Source organism: Natrix helvetica (genome assembly GCF_964273705.1).
Source record: "Natrix helvetica genome assembly, chromosome: 1".
Classification (NCBI taxonomy): domain Eukaryota; kingdom Metazoa; phylum Chordata; class Lepidosauria; order Squamata; family Natricidae; genus Natrix; species Natrix helvetica.
The window spans coordinates 350,085,646-350,107,275 of record NC_138548.1 but is presented as its reverse complement, the minus strand read 5'-3'; the positions used below and the strand labels follow the sequence as shown (position 1 = coordinate 350,107,275).

The 21,630-nt window shown below is 48.2% G+C and overlaps 1 protein-coding gene across 5 annotated transcripts in view; it reads right to left on the bottom strand.

Moving 5' to 3' along the window:
• Positions 1-4,202: 4,202 nt before the first annotated feature.
• The window catches only part of PRRC2A (proline rich coiled-coil 2A), a 66,088-nt gene continuing 48,660 nt past the window's right edge, over positions 4,203-21,630 (bottom strand). For 2 of the 5 annotated variants that reach the window (XM_081934266.1, XM_081934267.1), the window contains exons 18-32: positions 18,378-18,505; positions 18,136-18,265; positions 17,644-17,729; positions 17,238-17,483; positions 12,928-13,116; positions 12,727-12,801; positions 12,317-12,491; positions 12,172-12,224; positions 11,890-11,978; positions 11,494-11,752; positions 8,077-8,181; positions 7,746-7,976; positions 7,568-7,656; positions 5,053-5,146; positions 4,203-4,944 (exon numbers count right to left, since the gene is read on the bottom strand). In XM_081934266.1, coding sequence (XP_081790392.1) covers positions 4,807-4,944; positions 5,053-5,146; positions 7,568-7,656; positions 7,746-7,976; positions 8,077-8,181; positions 11,494-11,752; positions 11,890-11,978; positions 12,172-12,224; positions 12,317-12,491; positions 12,727-12,801; positions 12,928-13,116; positions 17,238-17,483; positions 17,644-17,729; positions 18,136-18,265; positions 18,378-18,505 — 2,087 coding nt within the window. In that variant the 3' untranslated portion in view covers positions 4,203-4,806. The remainder of the gene's footprint in view (positions 4,945-5,052; positions 5,147-7,567; positions 7,657-7,745; positions 7,977-8,076; positions 8,182-11,493; positions 11,753-11,889; positions 11,979-12,171; positions 12,225-12,316; positions 12,492-12,726; positions 12,802-12,927; positions 13,117-17,237; positions 17,484-17,643; positions 17,730-18,135; positions 18,266-18,377; positions 18,506-21,630) is intronic. The other 3 variants (XM_081934268.1, XM_081934269.1, XM_081934270.1) reach the window with 3 other exon arrangements.

The following is a 21,630-nucleotide window of genomic DNA, read 5'->3' as shown; positions in this document are numbered from 1 at the left end:
CCGTGAACAAATGTTCTGTGGAATCAAGGCCCAAGGAGGGTTCTACTGGGGTTCCCTTATTGCCCATATTAGCTGTGGCTCTGGCCTTCAAAAGTAAGGACTTAAACAGAGCAGGTCTGAATAAGCCACCGGGAAGAGGAGTGTCCTGGGAGCCACCTTTGTCATCAGATAACTCTTGATCCTCCTGCTCTTAATCCTCCAAAAGCGAGTCCTTGCTATGGGTAGATGGTAAGGGAGAATTAGGAGGAGCCCTAATGGGCCCCAAGGTAGACCTAGAGGAAGGTCTGGTGCCCTTAAACCTTCTGCGGAGCTCAGAATCCACCCCTTGGGAGATGGCTGCAGAAATGAGGTATCTGAATTCCCTGGGAAGGCTCATGATTTGCCCATCCTCCCCATGGAGACCTGCAGCAGTGGGGGTAAAAGTTGCCTCAGTCCTTTGCCCCTTGCCTCTGGGGGGCATTGCCTGGCTTGGGGTCACACTCAGATCTGAGGAACTTGGAGTGGATCTTGGATGCAGGCCTACATCCGGGAGGGAGATCGTTGCGGGGACAAGGGGGATAATCCCTCCAACAGCAATGGTGGCGGGGGGGAGAGGGAGCCCCCCAGGTTTCTGCACTTGGGTGGCCTGTTTGCTGGGTGCCCGGTGCTTGACCTTATCAGCAGCCGCCAATTTGGATTTAGCCCGGGATTTACTAGCCGCGACCCTGGTGGAAGCCCTCCCTGTCCTGGGTGATGTGGAAGCCGCTAAGGGGGAACTCCCGGGGGAGATGCCATCCCCAGAAGCTGGGCCGGTGGATCGATCTGCCATAATAATGGACACAAATGGCGCGGCTAGGGCAAATGGGAGCAGGCAAACCTGATCGAGTCCCCAACGAAACTAGCACTCAAGAAGCTGATGTGGAACACCACAAAGGGTTTCGCAGTTCAGGCAAAGGATCGGAGCCGCTAGCACTGAGCGAGATCGCAATGCTGTATTCAGTTTATAAGGCGCACCCAGATTTTCACCTTTCTTGAGGGAAAAAAGTGCGTCTTATACTCCGAAAAATACGGTATTTTTCTTTCCGTTTCTGGTTCACACAGCCAGCTTTTTCTTGGGAAGGCTTAAAGGAAGCACAACGGGCTTCAGCTTTGGTTTAGTCAAACATGGTGCACTTTTCAGCATTAAAAGCATGAAAAGTGCCTCAGGTGCTTTTTCAAAAGGCAGCTAACTGGGCTATTTTTATTTTATTATGGGGAATATATATTGCCGCCTAGTCGCACATAGCGACCGAAGGCGGCTTACAGAATATAAAACCTCACCTAACATAGTAAAACTAATACAAGAGTCATATAATAAATTAATATAATAACATCAACCCCCACCCTGGCGACAGCACCTCACACGGGCGGTTTAATGGGCTCCATCCTGCTCTGGGTTCCCCAGAACTGCTGGGAGAACCAGGTTTTCAGTGCCTTCTTTACGAGTATTAGAGTGGGGGGGCCATTCTAATCTCTGGGGTGTGTGTGTGATGTTTCGGAGAGAGTCACCACGGAGAAGGCCCTTCTGCGTCCCACCTTAGGGCCGGGATGATGAATCTATGGCACGCGTGGCCGTAGTGGCACCATGTTGCCTGGTACGCGTGGTGTTGCCTGTCCTTCTTCCAGGTTTCTGGCGTGCTGGCGTGCATGCGCACACAATAATCCGCTGGCCTTTGTGGTATGTGTGTGGCAGTGCCGGAAGCTGAAAGAGCTGGTCTCGTTTTCCGGCATGAGCATGTGCACCAGCCAGCTGATTGACACGTCCGCATGTGCGGCAGTAACCGGAAGTTAATTTTTCAGTGCGCACATGCCCCCTGGGCAGCTCCTCTTCCTGGTTGCGGCCCAGATGAACATGTGCGTGTGAAGTGCTCCCTTTTCAGCCCTCGGTGAGGTTCGCCATCACTGCCCTAGGGGATGGGACTCACACCATTCCCTGCCTCCCTGCTTTGACGGGGTCAGGTAGATGTTATTAGGCTGCTTCTGCTTGCATGGAGAACCCTTCTCCAGCTCAACACCAAGTAGCTGTGGGTGCTTGGACTGCCCATCACCTCGTGGCTTGACTACTGCAATGAACTCTTATGTGGGGCTGCCCTCGAAGACCATTCAGAAGCTTCAGCTGATGTAGAATGCAATGGTACAGCTAGGGTAGTTCTGGGCATCCTTCGTAACACCTCTACATCAGAAGCTTAACTGATTGCAAATTTGGTTTTAGATGTGGTTCAAAGTGCTGGTCACTGCCTACAAAGCCTTCATGGAGGCTGACTGTAGAGGGGCCACCTATCTCCTATTGTATCTGGCAAGGTTGGTATGCCCTGGGTCCCATGGACTGAATTATTTCATCTTTTGGACCACAAAGTACACCTGTGTAGCCCCATCTGCCCTCTGGAATGAGGTACCCTCTCACCCACCTACTTACCCAAGATTCAGGCAGCTTCCATTCTATTTTGGTTTTGAAGGCCCCTGAAGATGTGGCTCTTTGCCCAAGGCTTTTGACAATGATGACATGATGCCCTTTTTCTTTCTTTCCTCTTCCCAACCAGATTGCTTTCTCTGCCATGTTTGTACTTGTGTTGATATTTTTAAAAACATTTTTAACTTGCAAATTGCAGATTTTCTGGGACTCGGGCGTCACATGCTTTTACAATAGAAAATCGAACTATGGTAATCTATATATAAAAATGGCTTTGCGTGTGTGTGTGCGTTCCAGCATAATTCTAGAACGCCTGGAGCAATTTCAACCAACTTGGTACACAGATGACTTACTCTCTGGAAAAAAGTACTGCGGGGGTAAGACAGTCCTAACCACCCTCAAGGTGTGTGTTCTGTTAAGATACAGCCTGTTATGCCTTAAAACGGCTTCTACTGTACCGCCATAAAACAGCTTCTACTGTACAGTTCTGGAAATGCCATGGTAACGGCTTCACAGTACTTCAACAAGGGGGTCCCTCTGGTAAGGGGGAAAACCCAACATTAAAAATTGCGGCAACGTTCATGGAAGGAGGGTTGGGATAAATAAATACCAAGGCAGCGCCAGGTTAACAGCTAGTTAAGTTTAAAGACAACCAAATTGATGACATTGGGTAGAACAACCAGACTTGGAATTGATAGAGGAGATACTCAAGCGGGCAAAAGCTTCTGCTTTTTAGAATCAACAGTCAACAACAGAAGAAATGATATCCAACAGATGTTGGATAGCCATTTGTCTGAAATGGTATAGGGTTTCCTGCCTAGGCAGGGGGTTGGACTAGAAGACCTCCAAGGTCCCTTCCAACTCTACTATTGTATTGTATTGTATTGTATTGTATTGTATTGTATTGTAAATACGGAAGCATCTGTATCTTTTCCGTGTGACATTCTATGGAAGAAAAAAACTGGCATTTGAATTTGAAGAAACCAAGTAGAATGAATCTGGGAACAGATCATTCTGGAAAAAAATATGTGGTTGATGGCACAATAAAAGGGGCTTTATTTCAGTATAACACTATTGCTTTCTATGGTGGAGAAGCCGCATGCCAGCAGCCTATGATCAGTTAGTTTAGAAGAGTCCAAGAAAAAAAAAAATATTTCCTATCGCTAGTCATTCATCTTTGGTCATCTTCTCTCCCTTCTTCCCAGGAGATTCTGCGGACCAGAATGAAGGAAAATGCCGTTTGACACCCTACCCTCAAGATTCTTCAGTTTCTTGGATAGATTTTAACACCTAGGTTGTGATGTTTCTGTCCTACTTGTTCTAAAGCATCTTCATAATTTTATGGAACAAATGACTTACAGAGCCTTGGTGGCTCAGTGACTAGAATGCAGAATTGCAGGCTAACTCTGCTGACTGCCAGTAGTTCGATCCTGACTGGTTCAAGGTTGACTCAGTCTTCCATTCTCCTGGAGGTGGGTAAAATGAGGACCCCGATTGTTGGGAGGCAATAGGCTGATTCTGTAAATCACTCAGAGGGGGCTGTAAAAGCACTATGAAGCGGTATTTAAGTCTTAGTGCTATTGTTAATCGCTAACAACTCAATTTATTGCATGTCAGATTGATTTCAGGCAATACTGCGAGTAAACACTGCAGGTCATTTTCACGCAGAACTTTTAACTAGAGTTAACTGAAATTAAAGACACTAGGTATTCTCAACGGATTTTAGAATGAAATTCAGGTCATGTCAGTGAACATTAACGACAGGAGGAACTCAACAGATTGATCTTTTTATTTTATTGGTTTTTTTTAAACAACTTTTTTTTTGGTTTTATTTATTAAACAAACCAGCTCGACCACCTTTTAAAAACTCAACGCTTCCTATTTCAAACTCAGGGGAGCAGACAGACAGGAGAGGAGGCAGGCTCCCAGGCACGCCTCCCCCTACTCCCATAAATAGAAGAGGGGAGAGGCAAGACCTCACATGTTCATATTTATATATATTTACACTCCACACTTTAGAGCAGCTCCCCCTCCCCCTTGGATCAAGAGACAACTCAGCCCCTCCCAGAAAAATATAAACTCAGGAAATAAGCAAAAATACATTCAGCTGGGAGCCTCCCCAAATCCTGATCCTTGCCCCCCCAAATTACACTCCGAGTATCCCACTAAGAGTCTAAACACCCCTAACAGAGGGGACGAATTCAGTGTGCCCCCTCCCCACATAAACAGAAAAGGAGTTAAGGAGACACCCCATATCTTAGGATACATCAACCGAGAGGAGGGAGGAGCCCCAGCAAAGAGCCCTCCCCCCAAAAAAAAATCATTCTGAGGAGAGGATGTCAAAACCAAATCCAAAGGGGAGGGAGGAGTATTCTGGGCTAGTGGTGTCCGGAGAGATTGGGGTCTTGCTTGTCGGTGTGGGAACGGGTGTCCGGCTCAAGGCGGCGGACAGGAGCTCCATCCCGGGGTTGAGGTGCCCGTTCCCAGCAGCGGGGGTTCCACCGAAGGACATCTGACTGCGAGGGCAAAAGAGGAGTGGAAGGAGGAGGTTGAAGGTTAAGATTGGCCTGGCCTGCCATCTTATCCATCGCCTGCCCGTAGTTAGCCCCAGAAGCCAGCCTCACCTGCTGGTAGACCTCAAAGCGCTGGGCACGAAAGAGGCCACCGTAGCCAGACCCGGGAGATTTGAGCCTGGCGCTGAAGCCTCCAGAGAAAGGCCTGCGGGAGATGAGAAAAAGGCTCAGCCTAAGAAAAGAGACCCTAAGGGCAGCCTTGAGCTGGGCGCTCTGTGCTATCAGGATGCGGTTCTAAGGAAAAGCAGTTCGAATTGTATGCGTTTCTCTTCCTCAGATAATTTAAAAAAAAGTTTATTTGCATCCTGTTTCTCTTTCTAAACAGAAAAACCTGAAAGTTCTTTATTTTCCGTAAAGAACAAATTTATATTCTGCTCTTCAAAAAAAAAAAATCTCTCTACAGGGAGAAGCAAAAACGCATTATCGATATTTTAATAGCAATGCCTTAAAACCCTCTTTGGAATTCTTCCCTCGTAACATTTGACTTACGGTTAAATTTAGATCCCATCTTTCTTTCAAGAAGCTCCCAACAGCTTACAGGTAAATCCTTGCCTTACAACTGCATGCTTAGTGACCGTTCAAAGTTGCAACAGCACTGAAAAGTGTGACTTATGACCGTTTTCTTTGCAGCCTCCTCACGGTCATGGGATCAAAATTCAGACGCTTGGCAACTGGTTCAGATTTATTGCTGTGTCCCGGGGTCGTGCGATCCCCTTTTGCGACCTTCTGACAAGCAAAGTCAATGGGGAAGCCAGATTCACTTAGCAACCGGGTTACTAACTTATCAACTGAAGTTGAGTCATTTAATGGTGGCAGGAAAGGTCATAAAATGAAGGAAACTCACTTAACAAATGTCTCCCTTAGCAACAGAAATGTTGGGCTCAATTGTGGTCGCTACCTGTACTAGGTTATCCCTCCACAGGCTTCCCAAGTTTGTGAGATAAACGGAGGCTGTCAGAGGGGCTGTGTCTAGGAAAACCCTCTTCCCACAGGGTTTTGTGGATCGTTTGCTTAAAATAGGTAACGGAAGCCATCTTTTGCATTGGGCCTTCTGGACTGCCACATTTTCTGCTGTGGGGAAATGGGAGGGGGGGATTATACGGAGTATGGGAGATATATAGTCATAACAACTTTCCTTTCTCAGAGAGCCAAGGACATCTTGCCCTGCCCCCGGAGTGGTGTGACTGAGAGGCATCTCCAGTTGGGACGGTGCCTGATTGGGCCATGTGATGGACATGTGGGTGCTGGGCAGGGGCTTGAACTTTCTTTTGGGTGGGGAAAACCAGGAAGCTTTCAGATTTGGGTTTTCCCAGATGTGCCAATATGACATCTCTAATAAAAATGGAACTTTGAGGAACTTCAAGCCTCAGAGTCTTCTTTCATTGGGGGCGTTACCTGGGACCCTGACAGGTAAATGAAAAACTGAAATGCCACAATGAAAACACTTCCTTTAACATCATCTTTTTTTTTCCTTTCCTTTCCTTTCCTTTTCTTTTTTACAATAAAGCCTCCAAAATCCTACAGGCATTCTTCATGGTAAAAGCAATGGGAGGAAGCGACTGGCTGAGGAATTATGGAACCTCTTAAAATGGCCAGGGTTGAGAAACATGGATTTAAACTAATGGAAGAAATATTCTTCTCCACTTGCAGGAACTCTTTTTTAAAAAATCCATTTCAAAACAAGGAGCTGTAGCTGCGAACTGGGATCACCCCCCCCCCAAGGCAACCAATGTGCTACACCCAGGTGTAATCAAGGGAAAAACTAAATGACAAGAAGTCACAGTGACACTTCTTCCTTTAGAACTGTTAGAAATTCTCTTTTTATACCCTGATCACCCCCCACGTTTCAGAGCTAACAGCTGTTGTGGGCCACAGCGGAGTTGGCAGCAGATGCAGACAATGAGGAGGTTGGGTAGGAACATGGGCCAGTCCTGGAGTCTGGGGAAGGCTCTGTGTTGGACCAGAGTCATATGCCAGTTATCAGCTGCCTTCAGAGTCAGTCATTAGTGGGGCAGAAGAACAGCTGGAGCCTGTTCCCAGTGTGCGCATGCAGAGAGTTGCCAGAAGAAGGGAACAGCTAAAGAACAGGGGTCGACTTGGGAATAAGGCTGCAAGTGGACAACGAATGGCCCCTCCCAGAGGAAATAAAAGAGGAGCAAAAGGGGAGTGGAGTTTGCAGGAGACAATTAGTTCGCCTAATTGGTTCATGACTCTCCGAGACTCCTTGCCAAGTTTTGCAGATATCGGTATGGCAGCTCTCTATGTCAGATAACATCTGTGACTATAAATCCTCCCTTGAAAGACTTTGCTGGATGTGAATGAGAGGAATTCACAGTAAATTAATAAGAGGTTTTTTTTTGTCAGGACAAAGAGTTTGCTTCATGCTGTTGGGAAACCTCGGTCAGAAAAACTGATTGATCAGGAGAGTTCTTGGGCCAGTAAGGAATATGAGACAGAATCCAACACATTTTCAAAACTTTATCCAGCTGGAAGCACAAATAAGAGTTTGCAGTCTTGGGAATATAAACTTCAACACAGATCATTTCACCCCACAAAGAGTACTTGCCTGTTCCCAGAAGGGGGCCGTGCACCTACAGACCCCAAACCATTGAGTTTCTGGTAATCTGGCATGGGTTTCATTTCCAGAGCGTGAAGCTGAAGAAAACAAATCTCGTTAGAAGCTGGGGGTTGGAGGCATCCCTTCCTCCCTTCAGGAAGGCTCCGTTTACCCAACCCTTCTTTACCTCGTTGTGTCCCACTCCTCCGGGGGGAAAGGCTCGGATGGCCGGAGACACCAGTCGCCCAGCCAGTTGTCCCGGGGGCCGGAGTGCCTGGGCAGCCACAGGAACCAGAGGCATTGGAGGAGGGGGCGGTGGGGGTGGCGGTGGGGCAGAGGCAGCTGGGGGTGCTTGTTGCAAAGAGCCAAAGTTCACCACCGGTGGTAACTGGGGCGACTCCACCACTGGCAAGAGCACCTGGGGCAGAAGCAGAAAGGGAGAGTGAGGGAGTGGCGGATGCTGCATTCACAACCTTCCTGGGAAGAATCTGGGGATCTTCAGGGGGAAAAACGCTCACCCTCACCTGTTGGGCAGGTCCTGTGGCCGTCAGGAAATTGCTCTGGCTGCCTTGGCCCAGTGTGGCTTGGTAGAACTCGGAAGGGGAGGCGAGTTCCTGACGCACCTGTGGAGGAAGGAAGAGCAAGTCAGGGGGGCACCTGGTCCTTGGATGGCGACAGCATAGAAACCTGGACATACCCTTTTGGGGTGGTGCCCGGGCAGAACCCAAACTGGGTGTGGGGGAGTTCTGGTCTGGTGGGACCATAATCTGAATTACAAAGATGATGGGCTGCTGGGCAAGAAGAGGTGGACAGGTAGTTTCCTAGTATGCTTTTGATTGCTTATTTAGTAACCTATGACTATCACTAAGTGTGGTTATCTTATGCTTCATGATGAATGTGTATTTGTGATGACTATGATTACGGTTTATCACTTATATCTTTTATGTACACTGAGAGCTTATGCACCAAAGACAAATTCCTTGTGTGTCCAATCACACTTGGCCAATAAAGAATTCTGTTTTCTATTTTTCTATTACAACCATTCAAGTTACAACGCCACGGGAAAAAGTGACTTTTCACACTTATGACCATTGCGGCATCGCCATAGTCATGTGATTTACATTCAGACTGGTTGACAACTGACTCGCATTTATGACAGTTGCAGTGTCCCGGGATCGTGTGACACATCCTGACAAGCAAAGTCAATGGGGAAGCCGGATTCATTTAACAACCAGGTTGCTAATTTAACAACTGCAGTGATTCACTTAACAAATGTGGCAAGAGAAGTCGTAAAATGAGAGAAAAGTCATTCAACACATTTCTCAGTTGGCAACATAAATTTTGGGCTCAACTGTGGTTGTACGTTGAGGACTGCCCGTAATTGACAAGGATAGATTAAAAAATGGCTTGAGGTTTCAGGAAACTGAATCCCGTTGGAATCAGGGGGGACGGACGGACGACGGGACTTGTGCATGACAGAAAATGGGAAAATTGATAACAGACTTTTTATACCATGCAATAAAAACCAATTTAGCGCCCCTTACATGGACCAAAACATCCATACATGGACTACTGGAGGTGGATATTTCAGGTGTGTTAAGCCTTTATGCATGGAATCTTTTGTACATCTTCAATAAAAAAACGAGGCGCGTATTTTCCAGAGGATTTAATTCCACTTTGGTTTTGTGGTGCTGCCTGGTCTCTATTACCAATTGCTTTTGAAAAGGTATGGAGACGCTATGGGGAGACACGGTATGAACCTCAATGCAGTTGTCAGAAACTTGGCAAGGCATCTTCTCAGTCAGTGACGGAAAGCTCTTCCTCTGGTAAGCAGGGCAATATGCTGATAAATAGTAGTAATCACCCCAATCTCCTCGTACCAAGTTAGGCACCCTTTGGGGTGAGGAAGCAGGAAAATCAGGTTTAAAATGCCAGATTTGCATCTCCTGTGTCACGCTCCTATTGATCTAATCGCCAAGAACTAGCCTCTGCTTATGTTGCCCCCTCAGAGAATGCTTTGGTAGCACAATCTGGCATGCAAAGGGTTCAAAACTGCACTCGGCATGAGTGTCTTTGCAGTTCGAAAAGCTTGCTTCCCCCCAAATGCAGACTGGAAATTTTGTTTGCTGGGTCTTTTTGCTCTTCTGCAGGAGTAGAAAGCAAATCCATTTCACACCAGAGCCATGAAGGAGGGCTGGCTCTTTCAAATGTTGATTCCTGCTCTGTTGCCACGTGATAAGAGTGCTTTTCTTTAAGCTGCCCAGATTCTTTAGGGTTAGGAAGCATATAAGTGGACTAATGAACAGATAAAACCAAGTTCCGCTCAAGAAGCTACCTTTGTAGACCCTGTTATTTGAGGAGCATTGCATCCCTGAGAAAGTGCTGGCCAAAACGCCTCTCTAACTCAAAAGTCTGCCTTGATAGGTACATAGTTGGTTTCAGGAGGGAGACTCTGTCCCAGTCTGGTTTACCTTTGGAATTCCAGTTCACTGTTAAAAACTCTCTTTCTTCAGTAATTTCACCTGCTCTTCTCTGTTCGATGTCCATTACTGGCAGCCCTCAATGTACAACCATTTGTTTAGTACGATTACAGCTCTAGAAATTTTTGTTTTGAGTTACGGTAGTGACTTACCGTATTTTTCGGAGTATAAGGCGCACCAAGGTTTTGAAGAGGCAAATAAAAAAAAAGTTTTTGCACTCTGCAAACCTCCCAGGCCCATTTTCCATTAAAAAAAGGGCATGGATAGTCTTTAGGAAGCTTATAGAGTGCTCCTGGGGGCTGGGGGCGTTTGTGTAAAATTGAGCAAAAAACGGGCCGTTTTTCACTCATTTCTGCCCTCCCCAGCCCCCAGGAGCTCTCTAAAAGCTTCCTACAAGCTATGCACGGCCATTTTGGTGAAGGGAGCAGGGTTTCGGGAGGCAAAAAATGGTGTATTCGGTGTATAAGATGCACCCAGATTTTCAGCCTTTTTGAGGGAAAACAGTGCGTCTTACACTCCGAAAAATGCGGTACTGCTGGGGACTTACTAGGGGGAAAGCTATGGCAAATCTAGACAGCATACTGAAAAGCAGAGATATCACTCTGCCAACAAAAATGCATATAGTCAAGGCTATTGTTTTCCCAGTTGCAATGTATGGCTGCGAAAGTTGTTCTATAAAGGAAGGCTGAGCGTCAAAGAATGGAGGCCTTTTGAACTCTGGTGCTGGAGGAGACTCCTGCGAGTCCCTTGGACTGCAAGGCAATCAAACCGGTCAGTCCTAGAGGAGATCAACCCTGACTGCTCTTTAGAAGGCCAGATCCTGAAGATGAAACTCAAATACTTTGGCCAACCAATGAGAAGGAAGGACTCACTGGAGAAGAGCCTGATGCTGGGAAAGATGGAGGGCAAAAGAAGAAGGGGACTGCAGAGAATGAGGTGGCTGGATGGAGTCACCAAGCTTAAATGGACTCCAGAGGATGGTAGAGGACAGGAAGGCCTGGAGAAACGTTGTCCATGGGGTCGCCATGGGTCAGACACGACTTCGTGACTAACAACAAAGTGACTTACAATGACTTACATGTGACAAGATATGGAAGTCACACTAAGTGACTTACACTCGGTCCTTGCAGTTACAATCACAGCACAAGTGTTTTATGACCTGAGTGCTTGGCAACTGTCTTGCGTTTGTGACAGTTGCGGTGTTCTGCGGTCACGGGATTGCCGTTTCTCAACCTTTCCAGTCAGCTTCTGACAAGGAAAGTCAAAGGGGAAGCTGGTAGGGAAGACTGCAAGTGCAGGTCATATTGCCGTGTTGCTTAAGGACCCTAGCAAAAAGATCGCAAAATCGGGTGTAGTCACACACGATGCCTCACTTAACAACAACACATTTTTCCAGTCGTAAGGGATAGTTATAAGTGGAGGGCCACTTGTCATCTTGCATTACTTTCCCAGTACCTGAAGCAAGGCCTGTTCAGGAGCCAATTGGCTTCCACAGAAGGCTGAGCTGTAGATGAAGGAGGGAGGCGGTGCCTGGTACAGCATGCCCGTAGCCGGAAGTTTGGGCAGGTCGGCCGCATGCAGAGCAGCTATTTCCACATACTGTCCTTTCAAGGCCATCCCCGAGAGCAAGGCTGAGCTCGGAAGCACTGTGCCCGCTGCCGTCTGAGCTGGAGAAGCAGGGGCCGGGCTGGGCTGGAGGTACAGGTGCTGGGACCTAGGAAGCAAGACTCCGGCTCAGATGGGCGCCAACAGCTGCGTTTGGGACCTCCGGGTCCCCAACAAGGAGGGACCTTGCCTCCGTCCCCAACCAGGATCAACCTATCGTCCGCTCCCCCACACCGGCCTTGTTACCTGTACGAGTGAACAGAGGGGGTGTTCGGACGGTAGTTGCTGCCCCCACCTGCGCTGTGGAGCTGAGACTCGAGCTGGGCGTTGGGGACCTACAGACAAGAGGACGGATAAAACTCCGTCAGAGGACAAGGACGCAGGAAGCCAACGCAGATGCCCTCATCCCCGGCCCACCCTGAACAGCATGCATCATTTTAACTGGTCTCTGCCCAGTGCCCCAAGCCCACACTTTCTGTTCCAGGAAAGCATCTCCCTCTTCTGCCTCCCACCTGCCAAGATGGCTACCTGGTTCCCATAAAACAGCTCCGGGTACAGCCGTGGCCCCTGGCCCCTCTCACCTGGGGAGAGAAACACCATTAGGCGCCAATCTGCTTTTGAGCCACTCGAGAGTCCCGTCCGTCCCCCAAACCAACCAAATCCCCTTCCCTACCTGAGAACATGGGAGTGTCTGCTGGGAAACCATGCAAACAGGAAGAGGCGGCGACAGCTGGAGCTCCCGGGAAAGATCGGGGCTCGAAGGAACGACTGGGAGGCATCTCGGGGGATGCCCTGTGGCCGGGAGGGGCTGGGGGAAGCAGCTCCCACTCTCGGGGAGCAGAGGCCAGCTGTGGAGAGAGCAGACGGAGAAGCTGTTGGGAGGCAGATGGTCACAGTCCAACTCTCCAATTCCTTCTCACTCAAACCAATTGGACTTGTTTTATTCCATCGCTACGTATGCGGACTCAAACACAGACCTTTCGCAATCTAATTCAAGCTATACATCAGGGAGAAAGCTGCTTGTTAAGTCCCGTGGAGCTGCTCTCATCTCTGACGGCAGCATAGGCTGCTACCCCCACTTACCCCTTTGGTGAGGGCCTGGTGCAGCTCTTCACCTGCTTTGGGGACTTCATTCCCAATGAAGCGAAGGTCAGCGTTCTGAAAGGCCAAAGTCCCCAGTCGAGGTCTGAGCCCAGGGCTTCTCTGGCTCAGAGTTTGCAAAGAGTTAGCCTACGGCAAACCTGGGAGGCAGGTGAACCAGGTGCTCCCAACGGTCACGCTTACCTTATCGCTGGCACCGAATTGGATGGGTGGGCAGGCTCCTGGGGAGTCCAGCTGGGGGCTCTGTTCAGCCTTCAGAACGCCCAGGCCTTCCGTGCTCTCCTTGGCCTTCTCTGCCCGCTGGGAGCGCTCAGTGCCAATAGCGCCTGGGGGAGGGTGGTCTCGGGGCAGGGGCTCCGGGGAGCTGCTCACCTGTTGCAGAGGAGAAGGGAGGAAGCTCATGAGTCAAACCTTTCTAACCTTAGCAGGTCTCGCAAATTGCAAGCTATCCTCCCCGTTCAGCGAACAGGCGCTGTTTTCAAGCCGTCAAGCAACGTAGGCAATTTGGACAAAGGCCCCAGGTAATCCTCCGTTTATGACCCTTAACTGAGCCCAACATTTCTGTTGCTAAGAGACTGTTGTGAGTTTTGCCTGTCTTACAACCTTCTTGCTACAGCTGTTAAGCGAATCACCGCAGTTGATAAGTTAGTAAAGGGTTGTTAAGCAAACTTGTCTTTCCCGATGACTTTGTTTGTCGGCAGGTCGCAAAAGGGGATCACACGACATTGCAACAGTTGTAAATGTGAGTCGGTTGCCAAGCATTTGAATTTTGATCGGGTGACGGTGGGGATGCTACAGCATTCCTAAGCTGAAAAACGGTCCTAAGTCACTTTTTTTCAGTGCCACTGTAACTGTGGTCATTAAATGAGGTGCTGTAAGTCCAAGGACTACCTGCATTCTCCTCATAAGTTACTCAAGGGGCACACAGCTGCCCCTCACTTCAAATGAAGGCACCATGATCTCCACGCCTTCCCTCTCTACTGGAAAAAATGATGAAGGCAGAAACTGGCTTCAACAAGATCAAGGACAGATTAGCCATTAGCCATGGCTAATGGAAAGTAGAAATGTCTTATATGAAGTAATGAGGTTTTTTTTCCTTTGACTTAATCCTTATTCTTATCTTTTAGAGAATGGTGATATAATTTTATAAAGACTTATTATTACCTAGTAGATAATTATGGATGTAAAGAAACAAGGGTTGTCACAAAAGAAAGAATACTAATGGTAATTTGAACACACAATGCTCAATGAAATATTTAACTATGTTTAATGGATAATTAGTGATCGTATCCTTAATTGTAAAAACCACTGCACATAAACTTGTAACCAAACGACATGCTTGATGAAATTGTGTTTTTTTTTAACTTCCCTGCTCTTGTTCTGTATGTGTTGTTTTGTCTTTTTTTAAAGAAAAATAAATAAAAAAATATATATATATATATAAAAAGATCAAGGACAGATTATCCTATGAAATTTCCGATGCTCAGAGATAAATGTTTATGTCTCTTTAGGCTGGACTGAGTTAAAAAACTGAACTACCCCAGTCAGAGGAGGCATGGTCAACAATTGCATAACTCAGTCTCTAGGCTAAGGGACAAAGTTAACCCATGCTTGGATCCCCCAAGCAGCGCACAGAAGAAGGGATCACACCTCCGTCGTCTGGCAGACCAGCTTCCTAAGATCGTCTTTCTCGAAGCCTGGACGGAGGATCTTGAAGGGGAGGAGAGCTGGCAGGTTGGAGAGCCAGATGGGAACGGAACACTTGTAAAATGCTCCTTTCAAGTAAACCTGAAGTAAGTCTTACTTCAGGGCTGCAAATATTTGGTAAGAGCAACAGACAGTCTCCACCGTTATACACTAAGCATCATATCGCTTTCGTGTTTATCTAGGAAGATGCTTCTATCCTTGAGAATGCAAAGACAAAGGCACAAAGAGGTGTTGTAAGGAGCTGCCTCTCAGCAAGCAAGACTCTTAATCCATTCAGCTGACTCAAAAGAACTTTTTTGCCGAGAGAGAAGCGACTGCAGGAGAATAAGGCGAAATTAGAAAAAGCCCAGGCAAAGCAAACAACATTCTTTCCTTTCCCCAAGCCCAACATCAACTTCCCCTCCCACTCCCCCCATCAGTCCAGGAAAGGTTGTTTGGAGAGTCTCTGAGGTGTGAGGAGATAACAGCTCCCCCTCAGGGCATGATGGCCTTGGAGTCAGGCTGAAACCCCAAAGATGCTCCCCCCACTCCCTAATTCTGTCTCCGAAGGCGCTCCCCCTCCCTATTTCCCAAGCAGTTACAGCAAAAAACAAAAAGCAAGTTAAAAAGGCCAGCAAGACTCTCCCTCCCACCCCACTTATAACAGAATGGCAGGACACGTTGGTGGGCCTGACAGGTGTGAGGGGATGTCCAGCAATTTGCAAAACTAGAAAAAAGTTCCTAAGAGGAATGCGGAAGGATGCATGGGGCTGAGCACCCTATTCAAAGGTCCTACTTAGCTGGACTGCAAGAATCTCATAGCAATGAATCATGTTCTGACTGAGGCTTCCCCAGCAGCAAAAAGCCCAGGCCTCATCCTGATAAACCCCTTTTATTTGATTGACAGTGAATTCCTCTCCAACAAAGTCTTTCTTCTCCCGCAGCCTTTCAAGGTAGTTCACATTACCGACCTTTATCAGGCTTGGAGAGTGGCCAGGCCGATATCTTTCAGATGCCGCAATAGTAGGCAAGAATTCAGGAATGAACTAATTGTCTCCTGCAAACTCAACTCCCTTTTCGCTCCTCTATTATTCCCTATTCACCATCCACATGTGGCCTTACTCCCAAGTAGACCTTGGTTCCTTAGCTGTTCCCTTTGTCTGGCAACTGCGTATGTGCACATTGGGAACAGGCTCCAGCTGTTCGTCTGCCTCACTGATCTCTGACTCTGCAGGCAGCTGATAACTGGCCTACAGCTCTGGCCCCCCCTCTGCCTCCGACACAGAGCCCTCATCAGAGCCTTCCCCAGACTCCAGGACTGCCCATGTTCCTCCCCAACCTCCTCACTGTCCAAATCCGCTGCCAGCTCTGCTGGCACTGGCGGGCCACAACAAATCATGTCACTTGACTAGATAGCTGCAATGAAGCCACCCCAGAAAACGTAATTGCTGAAAAACGCCCAATTATACTTTTGCTTCAGGCCCTGTATATAAAAAAAGAGGATTCCGGGTACAATTCGAAGTGCTGGCTTCGACCTATGTAGCTTGGGATCTAGGGACTTGCAAGATCACCTTCTGTTATCACACAATAAAGCAGCAAAGGTGTGTGGTTAGCAAGAGAACAATGTTGCAAGCTCATGATTGGAAACGGGGCCAACTGACGGTTGCTATGACAATATGAACAGATTCCGAAAGTCGTACGATTTGTGATTTTAAGGTATAAAAGATGCGGGTGAATAATGGGAGGTTGCCAATTAGTCTCAGCCGGTCCCTTTTGACGGCTTGTCTGATTGACACTCATTGCAATGTGATGTAGGTACCTATCGTGGCCTGCCAGTGGCTAGTGGAGCTGGTAGCAGATTCGGACAGTGAGGAGGTTGGGGAGGAACAGGGGCCAGTCCTGGAGTCTGGGGAAGGCTCTGATGAGGGCTCTGCCTCGGAGGCAGAGAGGGGGCCAAGGCCGTCTGACAGTTATCAGCTGCCTTCAGAGTTCAGTGGACATCAGTGGGGCAGACGAACAGCTGGAGCCTGTTCCCAGCATGCGCATGCGCAGAGTTGCCAGTCGAAGGGAATAGCTAAAGAACAGGGGTCGACCTGGGAGTAAGGCCACAGGTGGATGATGAATGGCCCCTCCCAAAGGAAATAAAAGAGGAGCGAAAGGGGAGTGGAGTTTGCAGGAGACAATTAGTTCGCTTAATTGGTTTGTGACTCTCCGAGACTCCTTGCCAAGTTTTGCAGATATCGGTCTGGCAGCTCTCTATGCCAGATAAGGTCTGTGACTGTAAATCCTCCCTTGAAAGATTTTGTTGGATGTGAATGAGCAGAATTCACAGTCAATTAATAAGAGGGTTTTTTGTTGGGAACAGGAGTTTGCTTCATGCTCTTGGGAAGCCTCGGTCAAAAGAATACCTTAATAGCAAAGGCTTTACGTTTGCTATGCTTTAAGTTCTAATAAACCTCTGAATCCTAAAGGGAGACTTTTGTGCTGTGCTGTCTGTTCCCATTGTTATTAAGAGCAGCTATGCTCGTCATTCGTTTTTTCCCCTGACAGGTAGAACCATCTGACTCCAAAGATTTGAGCCCTAACTGGGGTTAACTATAACAAGAGAGTAAAAAATAGTGACAAGAGTCTTCCAAGCCCAATAAGCGTAGCTTAACTGATTGTGTCAGAAGAACACACACATTTAAGACCTAGATGGCAGAACGTTTACAAATATAACTCTTTGTCAGAAGCCATCAAGATCGCAAGAGACAGAACAAAGAGGGAAGCACCAACCATTTGCAGCTACCCAAGAATAAACATTGTACCTTCTTGTCCTTCAGCAAACTGGACTCTCTAGTTGGTGGCGGCCTCCTCCTTTGTTCCTTAGCGTCCGTTCCTTCTGGATCAGTGGCCAAAGTGTCATCCTTACTTTTGCCAATGGCCCCACCCCGCTTGGTGGCAGCATCTGGTGTGGCTTTCAGACCCCCATCGGGAGAGCTGCGTTGGCTACAAGTGGCCGAGGAGACCTGGGAGTCACTGCTAAGGTCCACGCCACTGTCAGACAGGCTCATCTGAAAGAGAGAGGCCAATGGGATTCAGGTTAGGAGAAGTTCGGGGTTCAAAGGAAGCCCAAAACAAAGTCTTCCTCACTTGTTAACATCGGTTCCGCTCTCTCATGGACATGCTCCCCCCCACCCCCTCCAAAGCAGAGACACACACCAGCTCTCTCACCTCTGTACTCGCAACCTCTTCAAAGGCATTCAGTGGGTCAATCCAAGGTTCTACAGAGGCAGGACGGTAGCTTTTCCGAGAGGAGTCTGATTGAATGAAGTACAAGGGCAATTGTGTGGAGCTTCTCTACGACTTCTAAGTAGGAGGCCTTCAAAGCTCAACCCTATCCAAATTGAAGACTTGTTCCAGCTCTTAAGAAGTGTCTATTTTCAACCCACATGAATTTTGCCAGATATCTGATGCCCTGGGGGCTGCCAACACTCCCTGCCTGTTCCTTGCCAAACATCTATCCAAAATGCTCAAAGAACAGCTGACAAAATGGACATTAAAATAAATAAATAACCCCACACCTATACACACACACCTTTAGCTGGTATGATCAGGTTTGCTTTGGTGCCAAAGGATTGTCTGTCATTGCTAGAGCTGCCTGTGTACACTTTAATTCAATCTCAACCCTCCCCTCTTTTCCTTTCCTTCAATCAAATAACTTACTAGAATTCAGACGGTTCCAGATCTGTGGGGCTAACCCTTCTGACACTGGCACACTCCTGCTGAGAGGCTCCCCTGGTGTCTCTTCTTTGGAGGGTGCAAAACCTGGTCCACTGGGAAAGCTCAGGGGCTCCTGGGAGAGGTGGGGAAAAAGGTACCTAAGTTATCCCTAAGTGTTTAAGCCAAATATATATCTCTTTCCCTCAATTTTGCACTAGGATGGAAAAAAAAAACCACCTGCTTACCTGCTGCAGAATATCTTGCTTGCGGGGTCGTTCTCGGCGTTTTGCACCAAAGCCACTTCCTGTGCCAGATTCCTTCAGAGGAGCACTGCCAGAACGGAGAAGCTGGTTCTTGTCCAGGAAGCAGGAATCTGAACGGAGAGGAGATAGCGATTCCAATCAAGCCAGACAGAATCAGGCAATAACATTAAAGATGATACACAACTTTATATGCACAATACCAGAGGTTGGAAGGGACTCTGGAGGTCTTCTATTACAACCCCGTGTATCATTCTATTTCAAGACCCCATCATTCTGGAAAAAACGGTTGTGTAACCTTTTCTTGAAAATCTCCAGTCTCAGAGCACTGATTAATTGTTCTAATTGTTAGGAGATTTCTTAATTTTATATAAATTCTGTCCCTCTCTGGAAGACGAAAACATTTTGCTCCTCCAAGCAACTTACTGGCATTGCAGCAGACAGGACAATAAGCCATTCCACAGACCATTATTAGTAAGCGGCAAAATCAAGCTTGCACTGTATGCTTTGGGGAAACCAGATCTGCGATTAAAAAACCACTCATATGAGCTTTTAGAAATTTTACTGTCAAAAGAGGAAAAGAGATGGGAGCGCCAAAACATTATGGTTTTCCCGGCAACTTCGATTTGAGAGTTAACACACCAGCAATCTATGAACTTAACTTTAATAGCTACCATGAACAGCCCAAGTTATTTCACTGTGTAATCTCATTGATTACAATGGGATTATTAAGCAATAATCATGAAACGACCGTTGACTTACCTGAATGGTCCTTCTATGTGCGCTGCGAGGAGAATCCAAGCATGGGTTAACTTTGTCCATTAGCCTAGAGACTGAGTTATGTAATTGTTGACCACGCCTCCTCTGACTGGAAGGGTTGAGTTTTGTACAAAGGCTCAGCCAGACTAAGGGATGTAGTTTTTAGTCAGTTCAGATGTAAATGCACATAGAAGGACCGTTCAGGTAAGTCAACGGTCGTTTTCCTGTGCGCTGCTTGGAGAATCCAAGCATGGGACATGCCAAAGCAATGAATCTCAAGGGCGGGAGCTAGGCTAGTCGGGGGGCCTGAGAAGCTGTTAGGACCCTCTGATGGACTCGTTGCCCAAATGAGGCCTCTGCCGAAGCAAACACATCCAATTTATAGTGTCTGATGAAGGGCGACGGCGATGACCAGGTCGCCGCCCTGCAAATTTCCTCAACTGAGGCTTGCGTGGCCCAGGCTGCCGAAGTAGTCGCGCTCCTGGTGCAATGAGGAGTGATGCGTCTGGGCACAGGCCTGGATTGGCTCTCATACGCAAGGGCAATGCATGCTTTCAGCCATCGTCCAATGGTGTTTGGAGGACACTTTCTGTCCCATGATTGCTGGCTGAAAAGAAACGAATAAGGCTTCCGACCTTCTCAATGAAGCTGTGCGTTTCACATAATGACGAAGTGCCCTGCGAACGTCAAGACGGTGCCATTGCCTCTCCCTCGGGTGTGCAGGCCACGGACAAAGGTCCGGGAGGATGATCTCCTGCGCCCGGTGAAATCACGAGTTGACCTTGGGGAGGAATGCCAGATCCAAGCCAAGGACCACCCTAACCCTAGGGCTACTGATCGAGGGAATGTGCTCCCCACCCGTACAGGCTCGTGTCTGTTATCACTACAATGCGCTCCGGCTCCTTGAATAGAGACCCCCGGAGCAGGTTGGGAGTCTTCCACCAATGGAGCGACGTGGACACCTTGGGTGGAATTTGCACCCTGGATTGAGAGTGGCTGTTGTGCGCCCTCTGAAACGGAAGAAGGAACCACTGGAGGGGACGAGCATGGAATCGTGCCCAGGGAACAACGTCTATACGCGAAATCATTTTTCCCAGAAGTTGGGAAAGTACCGCCAGTGGTAAGGACTTCTGACCTTGAATGTGACTCACCAGCGACTGGATGCTGCTGCGTCGTTCCAGAGATAATGCCACCTCGCATGTGTCGGAGTTTATGAGAGTCCCGAGATGCAACAAGTCTCATCGTCGGCTGAAGGTGGCTTTTTGGGGAATTCAGCACAAAGCTGTGGCGCTGCAAGGTGTTGACAGTCGTCTGAAGATCTCGAACTGCCTGGGATCGTAATGACGAGAGGATCAAGACGTCGTCGAGATAGCAATTTACTCTGACCAGTAGGGAGCGAAGACACGCGGCTATTGCTGCCAGTAGCTTGGTAAAGGTTCGCGGGGCTGCCGAAAGGCAGAATGGTAGGGCCTTGTATTGAAAGTGGTGGCCCGCAAACTGGAACTGCAGGAATTTTCTGTGTGCTGCATGTATTGGCACATGCAGGTAGGCCTCTTGAGGGACAGCATCTTGAATCTTTGGTATTTGATGTAAAGGTTGAGTCGCTTTAAATCTAGGATGGCTCTCCATCCTCCCGAGGACTTGGGGACTCGAATAGAACCCTTTGCTGTCCCTTGGGAACTGGTTCTATGGCGTCGATGGATAACAGGTGTTGGATCTCCTGGTTCATGAGACCCTGTTTCACCTGACACCTGGGGACGGGGCACTTGATGAAACGTCTCGGGGGGGATGAAGAGAAACTCTAGACTGAGGCCTAGCCTCACTGTTTGAACGACCCTTGCGTCCGAGATGGTTTCTGCCCATTGGTTTGCGAAGGCTGACAATTGCCCGCCAATAGGCCCATCCCTTTGGGAGTCACCTATACCGGCGAAAGGATTGGTTGTTGGTGCCACGAAATGGCCGCCGAGCCTGCGATTGTTGCTGATTCTGTTGTCTATTTCTGTTCCAGGCCCCTGATCGGTCCTGAGAACGGTCCTGTCCCTGTGTGTATGGCCGGTTGCACTGGGGAACATAAGGTGCTGCTGTGAACCCAGAATCTGTGGCCCGAAATGGCTGCCTCCTGAAGTAAGGCTGGTGCCTCCTATCGGAACGCCTGTTGGTGGATGGAAGCACCTTGCACTTGTCCCTTGTCTCTATTAAAATGGGATCGAAGGCAGCACCAAACAGGGCCCCACCCTTGAATGGAGTTGAAGCTAAGCGCCATTTAGATTTTACATCCGCCTGCCAATGGTGGAGCCATAGGAGGTGGGATGTGACATTGGATGCTATAGCTCGAGATGCAAATTTAGTCACGTTAAGAGTAGCGTCAGAGGAATATTCCAGTGCTGCGACCAGTTTGTTGATATCCTGGTGCAGCTGCATATCCTCTGGGGCAACTGGTGCGTCTTGCATATCATCAATTCGGCTTTGCGGTCCTCCC